Consider the following 22,780-nt stretch of genomic DNA (forward strand, 5'->3'; position numbering starts at 1 on the left):
TGATTTCTCATCATTAACAGCAGAAACAGAATCTGAATCTGTTTATCTGATTTCAAATATCAATGAATGTGATGACTGAATGATGACAGATGATGAAAAACTAATTGTGGCTCTTATGCAATATTTGCAAATAATAATGAAATGGCCTAAGGTCTTCCACAGTCAAAAACAACATAGCAATTTCAAGAAGGCAAATGTAATAAGTGTGATGTATTTCATGTGACAGCTGTGCTGCAGAAACAGCATCTGAATCTCTGTTTGTCTCATTTTAGACATTGATGAATGTGTGGGTGGCAGCAATATTTGTGGTCCAAATGCAGAATGCATCAATAATGAAGGAGATTTTGCCTGCAAGTGTAGATCTGGCTTCACTGCCAACAATGGAATGCTGATTTTTGTTGTGAGACAAGGAGTTCAGTGTGTTGGTAAGAAAGTACCTATTGTCTATTTTATTACTTAATTAAATCCAAGTTCATATATGTTATACAGCAAGCACACTATGAAATTATGTTTGATTATGTAGAAAAAAGTTACCACATTGAACTTACAGAACAACGATTAAAAAATTATTAAGACAAAAGTTAGAGGGCCTTTAACACATGCAAAATAAATATTCTGCCTCATATTTATCTTTATAATTGAATAACTTTTATGGAACTTGGATACTTGTTCACAACTACATCTTCATTTGCACTGCAACTTTACTACAGTTGATCATAATGGTTTGCTGATAGGTAACTGTTTTAAACACATTTTGTAGTTTGTGAAAGTGCACTAATCACAGTAAACTATTTTATCAATAACTCTTATACTGCTTAAGATTTCTTCTTTTATAGTTCATGAAAGTACACTTTGAAGTATAATATTAGATGAACTATTTTGTTTATAACTTTTTAGCTTAAGATTTATTTAAGTGAATTTAACATCATTCTTGTAGTACACTTTTGAGGTCCCAAAGTACCAAAGTTGTAGGAGGCATTATCATTTTAATATTAGTAGTAGTCGCAGCAGCAGCAGTATTAATACCAACGGTTAATTTTTAGTGGTGTAAAGTAACTAATTTCAAATACTCAAATTACTGTAATTATTTACTTTTTCTCAGGTATTGTAATTTACTGAGTAGTTTTAAAAATGTGTACTTTTACTCTCACTTAAGTACATTTTTAGTGCAGTATCTGTACTTTTACTCTACTTTCCTTCAACCTGCAGTCACCACTTTATTTTTTCTTGTCTATGGGGATTAGAAAAATCTGTCCTGCGAGTCCAATCGAATCACACAGAGAAGGTAAATCGCCTCATAATGAACTACCTCAAGACATGGGCGGTTTATAAATGCAGTATAAACTGTTTGGAAGCATTAAAAGGGTCCAAGAAGATGTCCAAAATCTTTACACGCATTGACCCAGAGACTGTTTAGATGCATGTGACTGATGAGTAGATGACAGATGTTTACTGTATGGGGACTGAACTGGCCTTAAACACCCAGCAAGCACTACACATCAACATGATGTCAGATTGATGATGTACCCCAATGTTGTGGGGACGTTGCATTTTGTTTGGTATTTACTATGATCTTCTATGTAAAGCTGCTTTGACACAATTTACATTGTAAAAACGCTATACAAATAAAGGTGAATGAAATTAAATAAAAATCGTCAGAACTCAATGTCAGACCAACGTCAATGTCCAACGGAAAACCAACCAAATATCTAATGATGTCACAGCTTGAAGTTGTGTGAACGTTACAACTATGACGTCTGATGAATAAATATCAGTATTTGACGTCAATATGATGTTGGTTTACGATGTTGGCTTGACATTGGATTTTGGTCACTTTCTAACACAACCTAAAATCGACCAAATATCAACGTCATTTATTGTTGTTATTAGACATCAAAATAACGTTATCCTTAGACGCTGGCTAGACATTGAATTTTGGTCACTTGACATCACAACCTAAATCTAACCTAATATTAACATCTGATGACGTTGTGTGCCTGCTGGGCAATAACTAAATGCAATACAGAATGTTACATTTACACACATTCGCAAATTACATGTAAATGAATCAGCATTTTACAGCGTAATACTCACTACTCACTACTCATGAGCACTTTTAAAAGGGCTACTTTTTACACATACTTTGAGTCATATTTACAAAAGATACTTTTACTCTACTCACACTACATTTTTATGCAAGTAATGGTACTTTTACTTGAGTATGATTTTTCAGTACTCTTTTCACCACTGTTAATTTTACACAAAATAATTGGATTTAGTGCATATGTAAAGAAAACCTGATATAATACATTTTACATGACCAGCAGCAGAAACAACATCTGAATCTGTTTGTCTCATTTCAGACATCAATGATTGTGTGGATGGAAATATTGATTGTGGCTCTGATGCAATATGTGTGAATACTGAAGGAGGTTATTATTGCACATGTGAATCTGGCTTCATTTCCAGCAGTGGAAACAGGACATTTTTAGCAGGACTAGATATTCAGTGTGTTGGTAAGTAAGAAAGTTTTGCTTAATGACTTTACATTCAACCATGAATTAAACCATGACCATTTTTAACTATGAGCAGTTGCTGGACACTAAATATCTCTTGAATTTATTATGTTTATTAAACTTTCATGTTTTTTCCAATAATTCACAGCACAAAACTCTCTTCAGAGTTTTAAATTAATATAAAATAATACAAATTAATAAAAAAAAATACTAATTCAGGATGATTGTCATCACTTAAAAATATTTTCATTGACCAGCAGCAAAAACAGCATCTGAATCTGTTTTTCTCATTTCAAACTTCCATGAATGTGCAGTGAAAAACACTGATTGTGACTTTAATACAAAATGTGGTAAGGTTATAAGAGTTTGTTAATGCACATGTGAATCTCGCTTCATTTCCAGAAGTGGAAACAAAACACTTTTAGCAGAACATGAAGTACAGTGTGTTGGCAGGTGCTGGTGATTAATCATTAGTATAGTATATAACCAGTGCACGTCAAGCGTGTGGTTACACTTTAGCTGCTGAAGAGCCAATCACTCAGCTATCAGCTGGAAACCCAGCTGCTGTGGCATGTGGGCTATGCTGGTAACTGAGACGTTCCCCTTCAGCGGAAACTCCGACGTGTGTCTTCAGACACTAATAGGGGAGTGTATGGAAAAAGCCACTGCAGCTAAGCCTGTCACAACCCTAATGTGAAGTTTGCAAAGCATAGCGTGAGCGCACAAGCATCACCAAGGGCACAACCTTTCAATGTCTCCTGAGCCCTTTATTTTCTATTATTTGGGAAAAATTTAGATCGGGGTGGTAAAAGTGCTTTTACCTAGCTAATAGTAGTCTAGGGACTATGGACGTATGGGCTAGCCCTATCCCCCTAGCACATGGGTAGACCAAGCTGGCATACTAGACATCGTTCTGGGCCTGGCAACCAGCTCCTCTGCTGAGTTGGGCGCTGGGAGCCTTGCAGGACCTCTCTAGGGTTCACCAAGTGGGGAATTCTCTTTGCAGAGCAGAATAAGTGCACGTATCTCTGGGTTAGGAGCATGGCGCAGCAAGCATTTCTTTGACACCGAGCATAGTTTTACTCTCAATTGACCAGGGTTACCCAGTAATTGAGAAGAAACCGCCTCCACTTGAAGATTATAAAATCTCGCGAATGTGTTAGGTGTCGCCCAGCCCGCAGCTCTACAGATATCTGTGAGAGAGGTACTACATGCTAACATCCAAGTGGAGGTGACACTTCTTCTTGAGTGTGCCCTCACCCCAGGGGACACGGCTCACCCTGGCACTGACTGGCGAGGGCAATGGTATCTACTATCCAGTGGGCCAACCTCTGACAGATAACAGATAAGATATGAGATAATAACAGATAAGGAGCTGCTCAGATAATCTTATATTCTGCATACAGATTGTATACGTAAAGGTACAAAGCCCGAACAGGACAAAGCAGTGAAAGGGCCGGGTCTGCGTCCTTTGTGCATGATAGTGGCTGCAGATGCCATGTGCCCCAGGAGCCTCTGAAATATTTTCAGTGGGAACACTTTATTTCTGTCGAGGATACTCATGCAGGACAGCATTAGCCTGTCATATAGATCGAGTCTAGCTCCAACCCGAAATAGAAAATGCTCCTCACAGGGGAAAGCTGACTCTTCTCTTGGTTAACCTGAAGCCCCAATTGGTCAAGATGCAGGAACGCCATGTTTCTCTGCATAATCGATTGATCCCGAAAGAGATAATTGAGTATGCGTATGCCTGTGAGTTGATGAGGCATTAGGGCACCCTCTGTGAGCTTGGTAAAAACCTGCAGAGACAAAAAGCCTGAAGTGCAGGACTTTGTACTGGAACTGGACAAAAGGACGGTGACGTGGAAGAATGGGGACATAAAAGTATGCGTCCATCAGGTCTATATCCTGAGGAGAGATGCATTAGAGTATATATAGAGATGATATAAGAGATCAGCTCTTCAGTGGTTAAAGTCTAACCGCTTGCTCTGCCTGCACTGGTTAAATATAATGGAGAGGAGTGCACACCCATGGAAAGCAGAGCATCCTGGGGATGAGTTGAAAATAAGAGATGTTTCTTACCTCCCTGGATCCTGTAATAATGCTTAAGGAGTAAGAGCATCCACTTGTACCCTCAGAGCCCATGGCGATATTTTAATTGACGTTTCAATGGTTACAGTGTTTAAATGTTTATTTTTGCAAAAGAACACATATGTTTTGGCATCTGGACATGGCAGTGTAAATGTCAATTATGACTATATTTCTTTTGATTAAAAGGTGAAAAGAGCTGTTTGTGCTCATGAGGGTAGGTCTCTTAGCTCTTAGCCCAGGGTTGTTATGATACTGAAATTCAATAACAATTGATACAAAAATTTTAAAAACGTCCATTCCTCTTCGGGAGGGCAACGTCAATGCTATGTGGAAACTTCCACTATGGAGATTTCATTAGAATCCAATCATCTGAAAGAGTATATAAATGGGCCAATGAAATGTCGATAGGTTTTCAGTGTCAGCATGCACAGCTGTTGCTACTTACAATCAATTTGGAATAAAAGTGCAGTGCGTGCCAAGCCAGAGGCATCCTTTTCACTTCAGATTCTTTCATGAAGCTTCTGAGAGAGTCAATGAGGGTTTTTTTTCCAGCTGTTATGACAGAGAGAATGAGAAAGCGGGCTGCTTCTCCCAGTACAGAGTGTGTGATACGCGGTGGCAGATAGTCGAACTGGGTTTCTTCCTTGCCTGCCGTTTTTTTAGGTCCAGTCCTGCAGAGCGGTATGTATTGTTTTGAATTTTCTAAAAGAGTAACATGGTCATGCAGTGCGTCGTTCCGACTGTGCATTTCTGGATGCAGTGGTTTTCTGTCCTTGGATGATGGGCACGAGCACTGCTTTTCATGTCTGGGGATCCAGAATGTTAATGTGGTGCTTGTGGGTAGTGCATGCCCTGACTGCATTGGCATGTCTGTTGTGCAGTTAAAATCGCTGCTTGCTCTTGCAAAAGGGCCACCCACAGCAGTTGTCCCCCTCTCCGCGGTTGGCACTCGGACAAATCTGAGGGTTATAGTGGGAGTAAATCCGCTCCCCTCAGGCTTGCAGACCTCTCATTGATAATTACACTGTCGCTTGACCTCTGCTCAACACAGAAAGACTGTGACGCATCACAACCACCTCTGAGCCCACCTGGAAGAACCCTCAGACTTTTGCTACACCGCCAGGGCCCAAACAATGCCCTATCCTCAGCTGGTGAACACAACAGCTCACAGTGATGTGTGTCGGGGGCCTCCTTGGATAAAAGTATCTTTATCAGATGTTTACAGAACAAGGAGGAACCCAGCATTTCTGTAGCTTTCTCTATTCAGATATGTGTTGTATTATGTGACAGAAAACCAAAGACATCTTCAGGCCGTATAGCAAATCATTTAAATCTGGTGTCTATGAAAAGTAAATCTAAGACTACTGTAGGGAAAACTGTTAAGGTAACTCTTTTAAACATCCGATCACTCAACAATAAGCCACAGCCATGTCACCCTGCAGCCCAAGACCAGATACTCACTGAAGCTAATCAGGGCTGAGCCTGGTCAGTACCCGGATGGGAGACCACTAGGGAACACTAGGTTGCTGTTGGAAGTGGTGTTAGTGAGGACAGCAGGGGGCGCTCAACCTGTGGTCTGTGTGAGTCCTAATGCCCCAGTAAAAGTGAAGGGGACGCTACACTGTCAGTGGGCGCCGTCTTTTGGATGAGACGTTAAACCGAGGTCCTGACTCTCTGTGGTCATTAAAAATCCCATGGCACTTCTCGTGAAAGAGCAGGGGTGTAACCCCGGTGTCCTGGCCAAAGTCCCTCTATCGGCCCTCTATCATGGCCTCCCAATCATTCCCTTCCACTGAATTGGCTCGATCCCTGTCTCTCCACTCCACCAATAGCTGGTGTGTGGTGAGCGCACAGGCGCCGTTGTCCTGTGGCAGCCGTCGCATCATCCAAGTGGATGCTGCACACTGGTGGTGGTGTGGAGAGACCCCCCTCATGATTGTTAAGCGCTTTGGGTGTATGGCCATACACAATAAATGCACTATATAAATACACATTACATTACATTTACATTACATTACATTTGGTCAATGATTTTATCAACACAAATTGCCTTGATTTTATGCTTTTAAATGAAACTTGACTAGATGACAATTGTAGCGCAGCAGTTCTGAATGAAACAGCTCCTTTAAACTTTGACTTTTTCAGTGTTTGCAGAGCTAATGGGAGAGGTGGAGGCATCACTGCCCTGTTTAGATGTCTATGAGTGTAAACAAGTTTCATTTGGTGACTATTTGTCTATTGAATATCTGAGAATAGCACTGAAAGGTGCTCCACGCATTTTACTGATCATTATCTACAGACCTCCAAAATATTCACCAACTTTTTTTGATGATTTTACAGAGCTGTTATCAATAGCAACCTCTGAATTTAACTATTTTACTATTGCTAGGGATTTTAATACTCACATTAATAATCCAAAAATCAATGCTGCAAAAGAACTTATGACTGTATTTAACACTTTTATTCTGACTCAGCATGTTCAAGGACCCACACACAAAGATGAACACACTCTTGATCTACTTATAACTAAGGGTTTACACATTTCATCCACTGTTGTTAAGGATGTTGCACCTGATCATTTCTGTATTTTCTTTGATATATTAATCACTCCAGTCATCGAAGACAGATCTGTCTCTATCAGAAAGAGATGCATAAATAAGAACACTGGCTTATTGCTAGCACCAAGTTTATTTGCAGACTCTGTTGATTCTCTCCTTGGTTTATTTAACTCTAAAGTTAAGAATGTCATAGATGACATTGCTCCTGTTAAAGTCAGGTAGAGGACTGGGATGCAAAAAGGACATTGGAAAAAATCAACAGCAGTTCAAATGATGAAAAGACTATGCATATGTGGAGGAAGACGAAACTAGTAGTCTATTATAATATCTATAAAGACAGTATCCATGCTTTTATGTGGAACTAAACACTGCTAGGCAAACTTTCTTTTCAATCCTTATAAACAGCAACATAAATACTGCTCATACCCTCTTTGCAATGGTAGAGAGACTGCAATTTCAATTCACGAAACGGCCTTCCAAGTTTACGGGTGTGTATCTCATCAGGGTCAGCCCTGTGCCTTGTCTCGTGAGAGAAGATTGCTGTCCTCCTTGAGAAGGATGCAATCTAGCTGGTCCCTCCAGCCGAGATGGAGAGCGGGTTTTACAGCCCGTATTTCATCATACCCAAAAACGAGCGGTGGGCTATGGTCAATCCTAGATCTGCGTGTTTTAAACTGCTGTCTTTACAAGCTGCCAATCAGAATGCTTACGCAGAAGGACACCCTCCGTTGAGTTCGTCCTCGAGATTGGTCTGCATCAATAGACCTGAAGGACGCATACTTTATGTCTCCATACTTCCATGTTACCGTCAGTTTCTGCGGTCTGCGTTTGAAGGTCGAGACTGGCAGTAAGTTCTCCCCTTTTGCTCTCTCTGTCTCCGCGGGCATCCACATACTCAATTATCTTGTCTGGCTGATTTAGCACTCACGGGATCAATTGATCATGCACAGAGACAGAGTGTTTCGGCACCTCGACCTATTGGGGCTTTGAGCAAGCTCGCCCCTGTGCAGAGCATCTCTTTTCTAAGGTTGGAGCTGGATCACCATGACGACATGCCTCCCCCAAGAGCGCCCCCAGCTGATGCTGACCTGTCTGAGAGAGTTCGACAGAGAAGCTGTGGTCCCACTCATATTATTTCAAAGGCTTTTAGAGCATATGGCATCCGCAGCTGCTGTCTCGCTGCTCAGGTGCTCTATATGAAACTGATTCAGCATTAGCTTCACGATTGGGTCCCAAGACGCGCATGGCACATAAGCGCGCTCCAGGTGACTGTCACTCTGCTGTGTTGCCGTGCCCTCAGTCTCTGGATGGACCCTACATATCTACAGGCTTGTGTGCCCCTAGAACAAGTGTCCAGGCATGTCATCATTTTGACAGATGCTTCCAGTTGTACTGGGAGGATGAATGGTGTGAGCATGCAACTGTGGGTCTGTGGTAGGAGCCTGGTTGCATTGGCATTTTAATGGCCTATAGCTGTTGGTAGTGTATCGTACGCTGCGCTGTTTTTACCGGTGCTAGAGGGGAAACAAATGCTGGTCAGGACGGACAGCACAACGATGTTGGCATATATCAACCGCGTATATCAACCTCTTTTATTGAAAATTTGGGTTCTGCCAGCCTGGAAGCCAGCAGTGGTGTTTTTAAAGTCAACCTTGTTGACTGTAGTTCTCGGCCCTCTGAGGAAAAAGCAGGTCCCCTCTTCTCTAGACAGCTAGTCTCAGGGTGGTCCATTTACTGGACTTAATGGCATAACGGATTATTGTACCTGGTGTCATCTAATGAGAGCACGGCCACACTCGAGCGAAGCTTGGAAAGAGCGCACTGTGGAGGAGTGAGGAGTCTGCAAGGCCAAGGCAACAGATAAGCATCCACTGTAACCATCAGGCCTGAATGTGTGTTAACCGACTTGTGGGGAGCAGCAGGGCTCATGCGCGCTAAGTCTTATGTGAGAGTCTCTGAAGCCAGACTGTAACACCCCATTCACACGGGGCGTCACCGTCAACGCTTCCCATTCACTTTGAATGGGTGACGTCAGGCTTTGCCGAACTGCATTGTGAATCCATTGGCGCCGCTTTTGCTTGCTGCAAAAGTTGGGACTAGCTCAACTTTTCAAGCACCGACAGAAGCGTCAGCCAATCAGATCACTGTATGCAAATACACCAGCTAGACAGTGGCCTATTGCTGACTGAATTTCATTTGCTGACGCTTCTATGATGATCACTTCAGCCCCAACTTCAGACACGCCTTCAGTCAAGCGTTAACGCTGAAGCCCCGTGTGAATGGAGTGTAACCGCTCACTCCTCATGCACTGGTTATATATTCTACTAATGATAATCACCAGCACCTGCGGAGCAGAGCACTGCCAACTCATTGGAATTCATTAGCCCGTTTTCTCACACTTCAGAGTGATTAGTCGTCTAGTGATCTTCCAGTGATCTTCTGAAGACACGTCGAAGTTCCCACTGAAGGACACTATACATTGGATAATTATGACATTTTTTTAATTATGAGCAGTTGCTAGACTCTTAATATATCTTGAATTCAATATGCTGCTAATTTTTTTAATTCACCGCACAAAACCGCCATCAGTAATGTCAGTCTTTTTTTAAGTCTATCTTGTTGACTGTAGTTCTCAGCCCTCCATTAAAGAAAGAGCAGGACCCCTCTTCTCTGGGTGGCCCGGATTCTCCATGCGGTTGGGGGCTCATCTGGTAGCAACCAGCGCCTCTCAGACAAGAGGAAACTTGCTCTTTTCCTGGAGGGGGGCCAGGCTCTTCATCCAACAGTGCTTAAATACCGCCATCAAACCTCAAAGAAAGAGCATTTTCTCCTTCCCCGGATGTGACTGTCTGAACACTGCCAGTCTTGGGCGCTAAACCTTCCAGCTTGCAGAATCAGTGCACTTTGCCAGTGGTTCACGAGATGTGGAACTCCCAGTGAAATTTCTCATGTACTGATTATATATTCTACTAATGTTGATAAGTGGCTATAGCTTGCTGTATAGACTCTGTATATTGATGGCTGTATAGGCTCTGGCCACAAGGGACTTGACAGAAGACAAAGGTTGACCGCTTTAGCATGCTTCACCTGGGGAATCACTTTATACCCCTAGCTGCTCTATTGTTAAGAATGGTGAGTGCAGGAACGCACGAGGACTAGGCATAAAAAGGTGCCCTCCATGCCTGCATGAGCTCACTGTGCACTTCCAGGATGAAGGGGACTGCAGCTTGGAAGGTTTGACCTTCTTCTTGGCCCCACTTAACACTCGTCTATTCAGTTCGGAGGTCGAGCTGGGGGAGAAGCTATCTCCAGCCCCACCTCTGTAGCAGCCCGGGTCCAACATGTCCAATTCCAAGTCCAAGACTTCACTGGCAACCCCAGAAAGTGGCAGTGGGTCCGAACCATCATTGGAACATGTTAGCCCACCCTCTGATGCAGTGATGGACATCTGGTACGCAGTGTCATCTAATGAATGTGTGGCCATCCTGGGGGATGCACCGCCAAACTCACGCAAAGCTTGGAAGGAGCGTACTGTGAAGGAGTGAGGGGTCTGCAAGCAAAAGGCAATGGATAAACATCCAGTGTAATCCTCAGGCCTGCTTGTGTGCTGACCAACTTGCTGGGAGTAGCAGGAGTGATGCACCCTAAGGCTAGAGTACTAAGGCTAGACCTCAGTTGCAGTGAGGAGATGAGCTGTCCGTGGGCACCTCCTTAACATTCTGGAGCATAATTCACAGCACAAAACCCCAACAGTAATGTAAGTTTGAATTGATTTAATTCACAAAAGTACTGTGTGGAGTTTGCATGTTCTTTCCGTTTTGCTGTGGGTTTCCTCCGAGTGCTCAGGTTTCCCCCACAAGTCCAAAGACATGCAATACAGGTGAATTGGGTAAGCTAAAATTGGTCATAGTGTATGTGTGTGATGTGGTGTGTATGAGTGTTTTCCAGTGATGGGTTGAAGCTGGAAGGGCATCCGCTGCGTAAAATATATGCTGGATAATTTGGTGGTTCATTCCGCTGTGGTGACCCCAAATTAATAAAGAGACTAACCTGAAAAAAGAAAATAAATGAATCTCAATGTCAAGAAATGCTTCTAAATCATCACCTTTTCACACGTCTCAATTCTGTGTGGTGTGGCATTATTTAGCTGACTCTGATTTTGTGTGATTTTGTCTTCCTGGTGTTTCCCGCTGTCAATGGAGCAGTCCGGCGAAATGACAAAGAAAGCTGATCCTGATTGGTCCTTGTGCGTGCATTAAAAATGCTGATTGGCTTACAGAAAGAAGCTTATAGAGCCAAGCTAGAGTTCGACTTTGTAGATAAAACCTTTTTTGTTTTTTTAAATAGAAAGTCTTAAAATGTAAACAACTTATAAAAACACATCACATAATGTAAATAAGTTGTCATTTTATAAGAATGTGAATAACTCGATTTTGACAAAAATGTCAGATAGAACATTATAATTTTAAGGTGATGAAATGTTATTAAGACAAGAGTTTGAGGGACTTTAACACATAAAAAATAAAGATTCTGCCTCATATTTACCTTTATAATTTATACATTTTATGAGTAGTTTAAGTGGAAAAGTTGTAAACTTTACATACTTCGCTTGTTCACAACTACATTTTTATTTGCACTTCAACTTTACTATAAAGGAACATAAGGGTTTGCTGATAGGTTTTTTTTTTCTTGTGCCACATTTTGTAGTTTGTGAAAGTGCACTTGGAAGTATACTCTCAGTAAACTACTTTATTCATAACTTTTTTGCTACCTGTAAATATTTTCTTTAAGTGAACTTAACATTCTTGTAGTTAACATTTTAGGGGTGCAAGCACCAAAGTTGCATGACTACTGTATTGGTTCAGATTTTTTGTTGTCATTATTTGCACAGCAATTTCATTGATAATTGAGTGAAAATAAAATATTAATCCCACACTGACAATTGTTGTTAAGGCCAAATGTTTAACATTTAATTTTCATTTTGCAAGATTTTAATATCAGTTTGATTGGCACATTTACACCAGTTTTTAATGTCAATATTGATTTATTTTCAACACCAATTATGCAAAGAGCTGTGTTTCTGTGTTGACAGCCAGTAGCGGCTTTATCGTTTTATTTTGTTATTGTCATCATGTTGATTTCTCTAATTGCAGATTCAAAAATAGCATCGCAGGAAGGATGCACAGTAAGTTTAATTAGTGCAAGAGCAGTGCAAAAGATGTTCATTATAAATGTGAAATATGACTGTACTTTTCTAATTATTCTTTAATTGTTTTTGAACAAGTCTCTGTTAGTTATTAACCAGCAGTTCATATGGTACCTTAAAGTGTCCTAATATTTTGTTGGAGTCCCCTACAACAGTTTTAGATTTAGGTTTAGGTCAGAAAATTTTATACAATTTTCATTTTATGTATTTAAAGTAACACTTTAGTTAAAGTATGAGCCAAATTACAAACGTTGAATTCTGCATTTGCTATTTTTATTTCAGAATCATACTTCTAAAGTATGTCTTGAAAGTCTTCTTGAGCAGACTGAGAACATTAAAGATAAAGAGCTTCCTTTAGATGTAAGTCTTCAAAAAACAATCAAATCTGTGTCAGTTACATATTGACTTACATATTTTTGCCTTATTTGCTCTTGTGAAATTTAAATGTAACTTTATTTATTTGATTAATAATTTAGACGGTGACCAGTCTTTTAAATATGGTCCTCGATGCTGCAGTAAATATTTCAGAGTCATCATCATCAGCCAAACCAAATGAACTAGCTTCATATGGAAACCGTGTGTTAAAAAACAATGAGGAACTTGTGTCCACATTAGTGAAGCCAACAAACACAAGTGCCAATGTCAGTTTTACTCTTGATGATGTAGGTAAGTGGAGACATATTGTACACATATTATATATGTTATATTGTATCCTGAGCAGTGGTAAATCAAAGGTGGACAACTAAAAAACATGACTCAGGCTTCTTTAAAAATATTTGTTACTGTTATAATTGGAGTCAGCATTATATTTATCCTTAGAAATATTTGTTGTCGCAGTGCCACACATGTCCAACGTCCAATGTAAACCCTTGGTCTTTTGAGATTCTGAGACCTAAAAAAGGTTATTTTACTATATAATGTAAAATGCTTACCTATAGAAAATAGACATTTTATTGATTGATTGACAAGATAAATATCTAAATGAATACTAGAATTAAAGTAAAGTGGCTCATGACTTCTTGTTTGTTTATAATCAGAGGGACGAGTCTTTATGGTTGGACCACATGTCACTTTAGGGCAAATCCCTCGACTACACACAACAAATTGCTCTATTGACATCGATCTCATTGGAATTGCCAAGAACAACAATGAAACAAGTATGTGAAGTTCTGTGTGTATTAAAAAGTAAATAAATATGTATCAAATACACTTTACAGCAGATGCCCAATCCGATTCCTGGAGATCTGCCTTCCTGTAGAATTCAGCTCCAACCCTAATTAAACACAACTAAACCAACCAAGGTCATGTCCGCACTTACATGGGTAATTTTATAAACTTTAAAAGTGTTTTCTCTGCTTTCCTTTTTTTCCGTCCACATGAAAATGCACTGTGATGCATGTTAAGGGCACACCGAACCAACAGTCGGAGATTGTGACACTTTTATGCTGGGTTTACATCAAACAGGCAATTAAGTATTTTCGCAAGAAAAATTCACACAAGGGCAGCATGGCGGTGCAGTGGGTATCACAATCGCCTTGTAGCAAGAAGGTCGCTGGTTCAAGCCCCGGCTAGGTCAGTTGGCATTTCTGTGTGCATGTTCTCCCTATGTTCACATATGCTGGATAAGTTGGTGCTGTGGCGACCCCAGATTAATAAGGGGGCTAAGCCAAAAAAAAAATTAATGAATGAATTTCACACAAATCAGTGCAAAAGGATGATTACCACCCTACTGTGCAAGCAATGCTGAATGCACAATGTGTTTGCAGCAAATGCACAGAATTTTCGCTCATTAACATTCTTCTGCATTTGGTGTGAACGGGACATAGTTTTTCAATCCCACTCCTGCAAGATTCAGTCTCATTCCCACAAAAATATATGATATATTTAATTGTATTATTTATTATTATATATTATCCACTATTATTTCATATTATTATTATTAATTATTATATATTATTCTGCTCCCACACACAAAAACCTGCAGGTATCCATATAATAGTTTTATTTTTACAGCTTTTTTCAGCTACTCAATTATTTGTTTCACATGCTTCCTTTTTGGATATTAATTGAAACAAAATAATAAACAAAAAGGTTTTGTTTTATTTGGGTTTAATTAAATGGATTAACGAACAATGACAATTCACAGCATAGAACTACAGCTAGAGCAGTTAGAAATAATGGACACTCATTCCAAACATTGAACATAAATTATCCTTATTTCTCAATAAATGAAAATAAGGCGATTTTTAATATTTAGCTTAAAAATAAATATAAACTGAATTAACTAGTTAAAAATGTAGGCCTTAAAATCATCTGTAAGTAATTTCTGTTTTTAGCCGTTCTTCTTGCTTTTATGCAGTAGGCAAAAAACAGGTCAATTGTATTTAGTAAATTTATTTTAAGATATTTCTATGAGAGTCCCTCGAGTAATTATATTCTTCTACAACCCACACATACACAAGAACCTTATTGCCCGCATCTATATTCATCCATCAAAATCGTGTGCCGCACCACCCTCAGTATGTTGGGCAATCAGAAAGGAAAAAGGTCATGAAGTCATGAGGCGAAACCACAAGACACTGTACCCGGAGTTTCTGAAAATGTTCATCCTGGCCAGAGTTTTCATAAGTTTGTGCTTTTGTGTGGACAAACTCCAAAACTGCATTGAAAATACCCATATCTATGTCGACCTGATTGAAAAAGTAGGAAGAAAGATCTCCATGAACAGGATTGAACACCCCTGCTTTACAGCTTTTTTTATTGTTGTTTGCATTTATGCATATGTTTCTGTCCCATGTGATCAGCTGCTGTGGTTTTTTTGGGCTACAACACAATGGAGAATCTACTAAAGGCCGACTTCTTCTATTCAACAAATGATACAGTTAACACCATGATGTCCTCTGTGATCTCAGTGACTCTTCCCAAAACGACCAACACTGCACTCAGCAAACCAGTCAACTTCACCTTCAGACACATCAGAGTGAGAAACTGAAATGTGTTTTGTAGCATCTGAAAACATCTAATATTCACTCATATTATTTTCTTGTTGGTTCTTGTTTCAGGGGTTTGACTCCAGTGGTTCGATGCACTGTGTTTACTGGAAAATCAGCGAGTGGATTGTAGATGGTTGTTCTGTGTTAAACACCAACAGAAGCTTTACGGTGTGTTCCTGTGTTCATCTGTCCACATTCGCTCTCATCATGCAAACCAGCAGCCATCCATCAGAGGTACGAGAACATTTCCAATAAGCTCTGAAAAGCAGTTTTTAAAAAGACTCATCAACATTTAGGTTTTGAATTTTGTTTATAATATGAAAATCCATTTTTATTGGTTTATAGGCTTATAACATCTGGCAAAGGGACAACCCATATAACCAGCCTTTGAGCGAATTTATGGTACATTTATGTTCTTGAGGAATGTTAATGTACACTGCCCCTTGTTGTGAAAAGAAACTAATTAAAATACTAAAACCTTTAATGTTGCAGCCACATTTAACTGAGAAGGTGAGAAAGTGTTCCTCTGTCTCCACCTCTGCCTGGGCACAGTGTTGGCAAATGCAGCTCTCACTGGGTTGGCAGTTTTGTCTGTATCGGCTTATCTCTATAGTCAGACTGTGAGCACTGAGCCTGTATTTGGTCATTGTTGTTCTTAGTTTACTGTCCTTTACTGCACTCAGATATGTTGCTGGTGTAAAATCTCTGTTTAGGTCTAAATAACATTTAAGTTTACTTTGTTTTCGTGCTGCTTCATTCCAGTAAATCAGACACTCTTCTTTTCATGTATTTATTATTTGAATGGGCTTAATTCTGTGCATGAGCATGTGTTCTGATGTAGCCTGCTGTTAGTCATATTTGTTGTGGTGGTTTGGATTTGTAGCTTCAGGACCATCTGAATAAGGTTCTTTTTATGTCCATTTCTTGGTTTTTGAGGGCTCTGAAGTGATAAGATTTGGGGTCACTTATTTTTGTTTCCAAAATATGATAATTTGTTTCTTAATATGCATGAATTGAGGATACTGCACTAGTTCTGCCATGCATGCATTACTGGGTTTGTTCCTCTGTACCCTGAGGATGCCCCTACAGAACTCTCCATGAAGGGTTTCAATTGGATTATTTTTCTCACTTACCAAACTTATGTTTGAGGAGAAGACCCCACACTTCACTCAATAGCTTCCTTAGTACTATAGGTTAAATCACTTACTGGACATTTTTGAGCCAGATTCAAACTGGAATTTTTATTTGTGTTAATTTTTTTAATGGCGTAAAAGGCCCTTCTTGCTTTTTCATTCAGCTAAATTTAGTTTTACATTAGTTCTTATTTTTTACCCAAGGTATATGTGTAGCTTTTGGCAGGTTTTAACTTTTGTCATACCAAGGGAGAAGCTGTGTTTCTTTCCCTGACATCTGGGTTTTTTCTGGAATATTAAGGTTTTGGTTTTCTTTAAGTTAACGATCAGGGCCAAGGTCTGACAGAAGCTGTGCAGGATATCTAGCTCCTGCTGTAGACCCTCTTCTGTTGGTGACAGCAGCACCAGATCATCTGCAAACAGCAGGAACTGTTAGGACTAGACATATCTGCTTGCTCCAGGAGCATTGCCAATTGATTGATGTAAATATTGAAGAGGTTGGTGACAGTGAAGAATTCTGTTTGCTTATTTTCAATTTTCATTGCGCACTGATTGTTCAAATATATTGTTTTTATAATGTTGTATATTTTACCACCAATACCTGATTCTAGAAGTTTAGACAGCAGATCTTCATGCCAAATTGAATCAAACACTTTCTGAAAATCTACATAGCAAGCTAATATTTAGTTTTTTGGTTTGATTTACGTATTTGTTAATCTAAAGGGTGAATCTGAGTCTGAAGGGTGAAGACATGGTCTGATATTCTGTAATTTGGCAGAAACACAATCTGACTTTTGCTGAGGACATTGTACTCTGTAAGGAAGCCTATGAGTTTGGTGTTGATGATGCAGCAGAACAGCTTACCCAGATTACTGCTTACACAGATTCATCTGTAGTTGTTAGGATCTGATTTGTCTCTACTTTTGAATATGAGCATTATTAATCCTTTATTCCATTTCCATTCCATTTTCCAGGAAAATGACCAACACTCAGAACCAAATTGAACAGTTTCATTATAGCCAATTGGAATTTGTGATATGTTTTTATAAATTAATTAAGGATACCATCTGGATCTCTTGCCTTTTTTTTGTTCATAGGACTTGTATTTTATCTGTTAGCGCTTTTTCTGTGATTAGGTAGTCAGATTTTGATATTTGCCAAGTACTTGCTCAGTAAAATAAAATAAATACTGAGCAATCATATATATATATATATATATATATATATATGTGTGTGTGTGTGTGTGTGTGTGTGTGTGTGTGTGTGTATATATATATATATATATATATATATATATATATATATATATATATATATGATTGCTCAGTATTCATTTTATTTTACTGAACAGTTTTTCAAAGTGGTTTTCCCAGGTGTCTCCATTTGGTATTGTTAGATGTTCACATTTCTTTTTATTAAGGAGGTTTCAGAAATAGTTTTTATTGCTGTTTGTGGGTGTACTCTTCTTTTCTTATTGTGTTCTTTTCTTATCACAGTACTAAAGACGTAAATCTGTATTCTCTGGTTGTCTGTGTTTTTGATTTGATAGTTGTCTTAATATTTTTCTTAGTGTTTTACTATCAAAGTGATCCTTTTTCATTCTATTGTTTTGTTTATAAGTTTTCTTAATAGTGTTAATATTAGATATTGTTAAAATTATGAATTATGTAGTTTATGTTTTCTACAGCTAGATTAACAACATCTCCATTATCAGGATAACTATTTTCCATAAATTTATTCAAAAGAAACCTACAGTCTTCAATTGCGTTCCTGTATTTTTCAGAGCTGTCTTTTACCCATCTATAATTATTTTTATTGTTATACAATTTCCTAGATTGTGAAAATAGATTACTATTTTTGGTCCTTTTTATATAAAGTGTAATTTGGCTGTGATCTGATAGTCTACGTTTACACCGCAAGGCTTAGTGCTCAAATCTGATTTTTTTTTTCTCAGACCTGATTTTTTTGCATAATTGTTCACATAGCTGATCATGGTCCTAAACTGACCTGCATTTGCAAAAGTGCATTACAGAGAGCACAAAATGTCTAATTATGCACACGTGTGTGCTGCATGGGTAAGCACATTGTCAGATAATGCTTATATGTTTATTACCCTTTTCACAGACAACCGTGCTGTAATTCATAAACTGTAAATGATTGTTTTGCTACTACAAATGTGTATTTCGGCATTTGAGACCTAAAATAAGTCTCATATGATTAAAAAAAAAACACTGATCGTGTGTGATTCATGACAACCGCGGTGTGTGGCGCTGTGATCACCAGTGTAGTGAACTCATCAAGGGTTAAAGAGCAGCTGCAGACTGAGCTGTGAAGGTGGAGTTGGTTTATCTCAGTTTGCAGAGTTATTTAATTTTACTTTGTTATAAACAGCAGACACGTGCAGAAGGGGGGTTTGTGTGCTCAAGCACCTGCCCTTTTTTCTCTCTGAGAGAAAGTTCTTCATCCTTTGCACACAGATCCCCTATCCACAACTATCCAGTTGGATTTACTAACGATGAACTGAACGTGGGAATGTGCGCAGCTCCATGCCAGCTTTATGGCTGGCGTACGCACATTTTTTGTGCGAGTCTGTTTTATGTCCATTGGCGACTCCTAGAGGCAGTTGTGTTAAATTCCTCTCTAGTGTCTGAGCCTTGCAATGGCAGCTGTATGAGACGGGTTCATCTAGCAGGTATATAAGGTTTCCATACCATACAGTTGAAAAGCTAAACATTAAAGCACAATTTGGAGTGGTCGCTTTTTTTCCCAGTGTAATCTTAGCTATCTACTGCACGCACATTGCTATAAAGACACTATCTGAAGATGAATTTTCATGCGTGAATCAGAAACATTTCCATTCAATAAATGTGCAAATAAAATATGATGCACAAACTTATTAATGATTCCTACTTGTCTTTCTCGTGATAAATAGTTGGCAAAATCTGATATGTATCGGGGGAAAAAAGAAGAAAGAGTTAATCGGATGCTGGATTCGAACCGAGTTCATGCTCGAACATGTCAAAACATGTTGACCTGCATCTTACGAGCTGCCAAAGTAGAGTCATTAGCATATTCATACGGGGGAGGAGGCAGGGAGGGGTTTTGTGCTCGTGCATGTTGCGCTCAGTTTCACGTTCATTCGGATGTACAAAAGAATATGCGTGAGATTTGGCGTACACAGTGTTTCATACATCTGAATTTTTTTCTGCGTACGCAATGTTTTAGTATGATTTCCACGCAAGTCTTCGTATATGAGGCCCCAGATCTGTGTCTGTTTGAAGACTATATATGAAAGTGGCACAGATCTGACTTGAAAATATCAGATTCCATGTGGTTTGGGCTGTTCACACTGTCATCACCTGAGTCACATGAGGGGGAAAAAATCTGATTCGTGCCACATTTGCCTGCAGTGTGAACATAGCCATAGAGTTGTTAATGGTTTAACAGTGAATGCACTGAAAGAGAACAGATCTAAATTTGTGATCGTGTAGTCAACTATTGAGCTACTGAAAAATGAAATGCAGGTGTATCTCTCCAGAGAGTCTCTTATCAACCTGTTATTGACCAGATACAAGCCGAGACTTTGACAGAGCTCAAGAAGGAGCTTTCCGTTATTATTTATGGGCATCAGAGTTATTCCTAGAGACATTTACACTGTTTTGTTGATAACTCTGTCGAGATATGTACTTATTCCCATTGAGTTAAGAACCCTTTTCTAGCATTGAGATCTCCACATAACAGCACACTTCTCTGGGCCTTGAAGCGGATTATTTAAGTCTGGTTGTTCTCAAAGATGCTATTTTTTATAGTATGGAACGCTCTCTCTCTCTCTCTCTCTTTCTCTCTCTCTCTCTCTCTCTCTCTCTGACATTGATATTGTTGAAAAAGCCTCCATTATTGCAGAAGACTCTGCTACATTGTTCCTTACAGTTAGTTTTATCTGATATAATATATAAATTAGTTAAAAGTGCCAAGTAAAGGAAGATGGTTTTGAAACTGAAGTTAATTGAATTTGACACTCTTGTTTGTTCCCTCTTGTTTCTCTTATTTTCTTAGAACGACTCTCTGCTGAATGTGCTGAATGTGGTGTGTGTGATCGTGGGGCTGCTGTTCTTCAGTTTGGCCTTGTTGACCTTTGCTTTTTGTCAGTGGGGTCCTGGAGTGAATAATGTGGCCCGAATCAACATCTGCATCAGTCTGCTGTTGGCTCACCTTCTGTTTCTGCTCACACAACAGTTCCTCAGCCTCATTCGCCGTCAGCAGGTGAGAATGAAGAAAACAATTTGTACACCATTCTCTCATAGCAAACTAAAAGGAAGGGGTATATGGTAAAGGAGATGTTTATACAGTTAGGTTAGGTTATTAATCCCTTAGAAATTTTTATTTGCACAGATGACACAATTGATTGACACAGTCACACATATATCATTCAAAAACAGACAACAGAAAATGTCTCTGTTACGAACGACAACAACTGTCTTGAAAAAGACAATATGGGAGATCGCTAGATGACCAGTCCCTCTGAGGAGTAAGAAAACGGGTCAATGAATGCCAAATGAATTGGCAGAGCTTGGCTTCGCGGGTCCCAGCAATTAATCATTAACAGAGTACATCTCTCTGTACCTTATTCGGTCTCTGTTCCCTATTCAGGGAACGAGGGTTACCTTCGTAACCAAGACGTTCCCCTTCATGGGAACTCTGACGTGTGTCTTGAGAAAGAGTGTATGGAAGAGTGTATGGAAAACATCCCAGCAGCTAAGCCTGTTACACCTCTAATTTGAAGTTTGCAATGCATAGCATGAGTGCACAATGTTAGGCACAATCTTCTTAAGTGCCCTAAGCCCTTAATTACCATTACATGGGAATAATTTAAAAGAATTTAGATTGGCATTCGTAAATGTGCTTTTATTTAGCAATATGGACTAGGGATATTGAAATTACAACAATACGTTGGGAAAGTGTTGCAGTCTCCGAAGAGGGAGGGTGCTGTGGAGCTCAAAAAGGGGAGACTTGATGGTAGTAACAACTACTATTAGCTCTATCGAGGGGGAGTGAGGTTGGGGGGGGGGGGGGTGCTACATATGATAAGCTGGTTAGAGGGAGGGGAAGACATGTGTCCACTTGAAAAGAAGGAACACTCCGTGGATGAAATAAGCATATGGGATTGCCAATGGGGACCATGCATAGCTGGCACCAAACCCCAGCATGTGGGTAGACCAAGTGGGCATATCACATTAGGCAAGGAACCTGGCTCCTCCACTGAGTCGGGTGCTGGGGCATCGGAGGAGTTCTTTAGGATTCGTCAAACAGGAAACTTACTAGCACCACGGAAAAAATGAACGTATCTCTAAGTAAAGGAGCATGGCTCAGCAAGCAGTTTTTACACTAAGCTTAATTTCCTCCCGATAAACCAGGGAGTCGATGTATTAGGTGTCGCCCAGCCCGCAGCTCGACAGATATCTGTGAGAGAGGTTCCGCGGGCTAACCCCCCAAGACTGGCGACACTTCTGGTTGAGTGTGCTCTCACCCCCGGGCGGACACAGCTCACCCTGGCCTTGATAAGGGAAGGTGATGGCATCAACTATCTCAGTTTTGATACGGCACTTCCTTTCTTGGGCTGGGCAGTGCTAACCAGGCTGACAGAGCCTGAGCTAATGGCACCATCAGAGCAATCACTGAAATGCCAGTGGAGGGGCAGCTCGGGAGAGGAGTGCTCATCCCGGGATGCAAAACCGCCCAAGGAAGAGCTGAAAATAAGCCTTCCTCCCTGGATCCCACGATAAACCTGGACTGAGAGAAAGGAGACCGTTCTCTTGCACTCTGGGAGCCAGTAGCAATATAGACGATCGCTTTGAGCTGGAAGGCGGAGCATCCTAGACTGGCTGAGCTCAGGTATGCACACCCATATAAGGAAACTGCTCTTTTATTAGAAAGTGAGCTTTATCCATGTCCCTCATATCTGCCAGGATCAGCCAGAGGTGGTTTTCCTGGACCACTAGTGTGACTATTGTCTTCTCCAGGGCACGGGCAGCCGATTTGGTGGTCATGAGAGCATAATCAGTTGCTGTGCAGAGCTCATGCATCAAGCCCGGGGAAGAACCGTCATCCTGCAGCTCAGACATCTTCTCCGCTTGGTTGTAGTGATAGGTGGCCATAACATGCTGAGCAGACACAGCCTAGCCTGTAGCAGTGTATACCCTGGCCGTAAGAGATTCAGATAACCTGCAACCTTTGGAAGGGAGCTTGGGTGGACCTCTCCAGCTGGAGACTCCTTGCAGGCAAA

General features: G+C 40.1%; 1 protein-coding gene across 3 annotated transcripts in view; it reads left to right on the top strand.

Moving 5' to 3' along the window:
- Positions 1-22,780, top strand: part of adgre13 (adhesion G protein-coupled receptor E13) — a 40,976-nt gene that overhangs the window by 12,728 nt on the left and 5,468 nt on the right. For 2 of the 3 annotated variants that reach the window (XM_087245195.1, XM_087245194.1), the window contains exons 4-11: positions 2,364-2,516; positions 12,319-12,350; positions 12,654-12,731; positions 12,848-13,037; positions 13,409-13,528; positions 15,176-15,351; positions 15,434-15,598; positions 20,554-20,760. In XM_087245195.1, coding sequence (XP_087101321.1) covers positions 2,364-2,516; positions 12,319-12,350; positions 12,654-12,731; positions 12,848-13,037; positions 13,409-13,528; positions 15,176-15,351; positions 15,434-15,598; positions 20,554-20,760 — 1,121 coding nt within the window. Of the gene's footprint in view, positions 1-272; positions 426-2,363; positions 2,517-12,318; positions 12,351-12,653; positions 12,732-12,847; positions 13,038-13,408; positions 13,529-15,175; positions 15,352-15,433; positions 15,599-20,553; positions 20,761-22,780 lie in introns of all 3 variants that reach the window. The other variant, XM_087245193.1, reaches the window with a different exon arrangement.

Source organism: Danio rerio, chromosome 3, assembly GCF_052040795.2.
Source record: "Danio rerio strain M-AB ecotype USA chromosome 3, GRCz13ab, whole genome shotgun sequence".
In the NCBI taxonomy this organism is placed as follows: Eukaryota; Metazoa; Chordata; class Actinopteri; order Cypriniformes; family Danionidae; genus Danio; species Danio rerio.